Genomic DNA, 1,860 nt, shown 5'->3' with positions numbered 1-1,860 from the left:
CCACCCCCTATCTGGTCAAAGATTTGCCCCCTGCAGTTATGGAATGTTTGCTCACAAATAAAATGAATTGGCTGATCCCTCCTGGCGACCTTCCTTAACCCATAGGAAGTCCCCAACCAGTTGACAACTTCAAAATGGTGAAAGTCCTCCATAGTGCTGCCCATGTTAAAATGAGCTTTTGGGCAATAGAGTCCTCTATCTATCTCTATGGTATGCCTGTAGTGAATGAAGTGAAGGAGTCATCCTTTCTGCCTTTCGGTCCTTGCTCCTCCCCCTGGCCTGTGAGTAAGGCAGTAGAGCCTTCAGCAGTGTAAGGAAAACCAGACATCACACTCAGAGACCAGGCACTGTTACTACTACACACACTTCCACACAGCACAGCATCCACACGGCTGTGATACTACACTCTCTGGCCTGTCCACTGAACTGACAACCTGAACACTCTACGACTCCATTGGACGATCGCTGAAATGGACTGAAACAGAGAGGATCCAAGTGGAAAAAGATGGTTCGTTGGTGGACTTTTTGACTTTGCGTTCAGTTCCGGGTTAAATCGCATCGAAGAGAAGTTGCCTTGACTATTTTTTTCAATCTTTTTCTTCACTGTTCCTAAGGCGGCTCTTACACCCATATAGAGTTAGATTTTCGACTATCCTCCTCTCTGCGCCTCAGGAGTCTGTTCAAGTCTCTGCCTCTCAGGAGTGTTTTTCAGGGTCCATCTTCTGCCACCCTCCATGATGCTGACAGAGCCGTATGGGATGATGGGGTCCATGGGTTCCGAGGTGCGAGACCTGAGCTCTCTCTTACCCCCGGTGCCCTCCGTACCCTCCCTACCAGTGAGCAGCGGGGGCTGTGGCCTGCCCGTTGGGGGTGCCCCTCAGTGGGCACCTTACCTGGACCTCCACCCTGGCTCTCCCTACAGTTCCCTGCCCTCCCACCACTCCCTCATCAAGCAGGAGCCTGGCTGGGGCTCCACCGACCCTCTGGAGGACCCTCACTGTGGCCTGGGGGCCTTCACGTTGCACTTCTCTGGCCAGTTCACTGGGACAAGCCCCTGTCGGGTTGGGGCCTTCGGTGAGCCAGCTCCAAGCCAGTCCAGGGTGTTTCCTAATGGAGCCTACCTCCCAGGCTGTGTGGACAGCCCGCCGACCCACAGGAACCAGGGTAAGGTTGCTCTCTGCTCCCCTCTCTCCTCCTCTATAGCCACCTCATTGACCATCTCTGGGCTCACTCTATCCTCTGCAGCATCTCTTGAATTCAGCTCAAGCTAAGCTGTCTACTCCTCACCACTCAAGGCCAAAGTTATTTTACATCTGCATTGCTTGCTGTTTGGGGTTTTAGGCTGGGTTTCTGTATAAGCACTTTATGACAATTGCTGATGTAAAAGGGCGTTATAAATACATTTGATTGATTGATTGTGAGGTCATCAGCGTTGCACCTACACTGTCTGATGTCAGTGACGGTGTGTGTTTGTGAATTTCTCATGTGGCCATGCCGCACTTCCTGGGTCATTGTGTGTATGTGTTGGACTGTGTCTACTTGCATTGGGTGTAATTGTCCAGAGTTGATGTTTGGGCCTTGTCCACAGTGTTGTGTCTGAACAGGATGTTTTGTACTAGACAGGGTCGTTCTGCCCTGTACAGGGAAGAGAGCTGTCAGTTTTCCCATCGCTGGCCCGACTCACGGAGTTAATGCAACAATATGGCCTAGAGGTCTCCCTCAGCCTGTGTTCAACATGTTCACTTTCACACAGAGTTAATGCAACAATATGGCCTAGAGGTCTCCCTCAGCCTGTGTTCAACACGTTCACTTTCACACAGAGTTAATGCAACAATATGGCCTAGAGGTCTCCCTCAGCCT

The 1,860-nt window shown here is 51.2% G+C and overlaps 1 protein-coding gene across 1 annotated transcript; it reads left to right on the top strand.

The window, feature by feature from the left end:
- Positions 1 to 332: 332 nt before the first annotated feature.
- Positions 333 to 1,164, top strand: LOC124028425 (Wilms tumor protein homolog; the record flags this gene model as incomplete). The annotated part of the gene is made up of 1 exon (XM_046340478.1): positions 333 to 1,164. A coding segment is annotated over exon 1 (430 nt), but the record flags the coding sequence as incomplete, so codon positions are not given.
- Between the last annotated feature and the right edge of the window lie 696 nt (positions 1,165 to 1,860).

This window comes from Oncorhynchus gorbuscha, unplaced genomic scaffold, assembly GCF_021184085.1.
Source record: "Oncorhynchus gorbuscha isolate QuinsamMale2020 ecotype Even-year unplaced genomic scaffold, OgorEven_v1.0 Un_scaffold_4127, whole genome shotgun sequence".
Taxonomy (NCBI): domain Eukaryota; kingdom Metazoa; phylum Chordata; class Actinopteri; order Salmoniformes; family Salmonidae; genus Oncorhynchus; species Oncorhynchus gorbuscha.
Note: the sequence above shows the minus strand (reverse complement) of the source record. Positions and strands in the feature narration are given on the sequence as shown.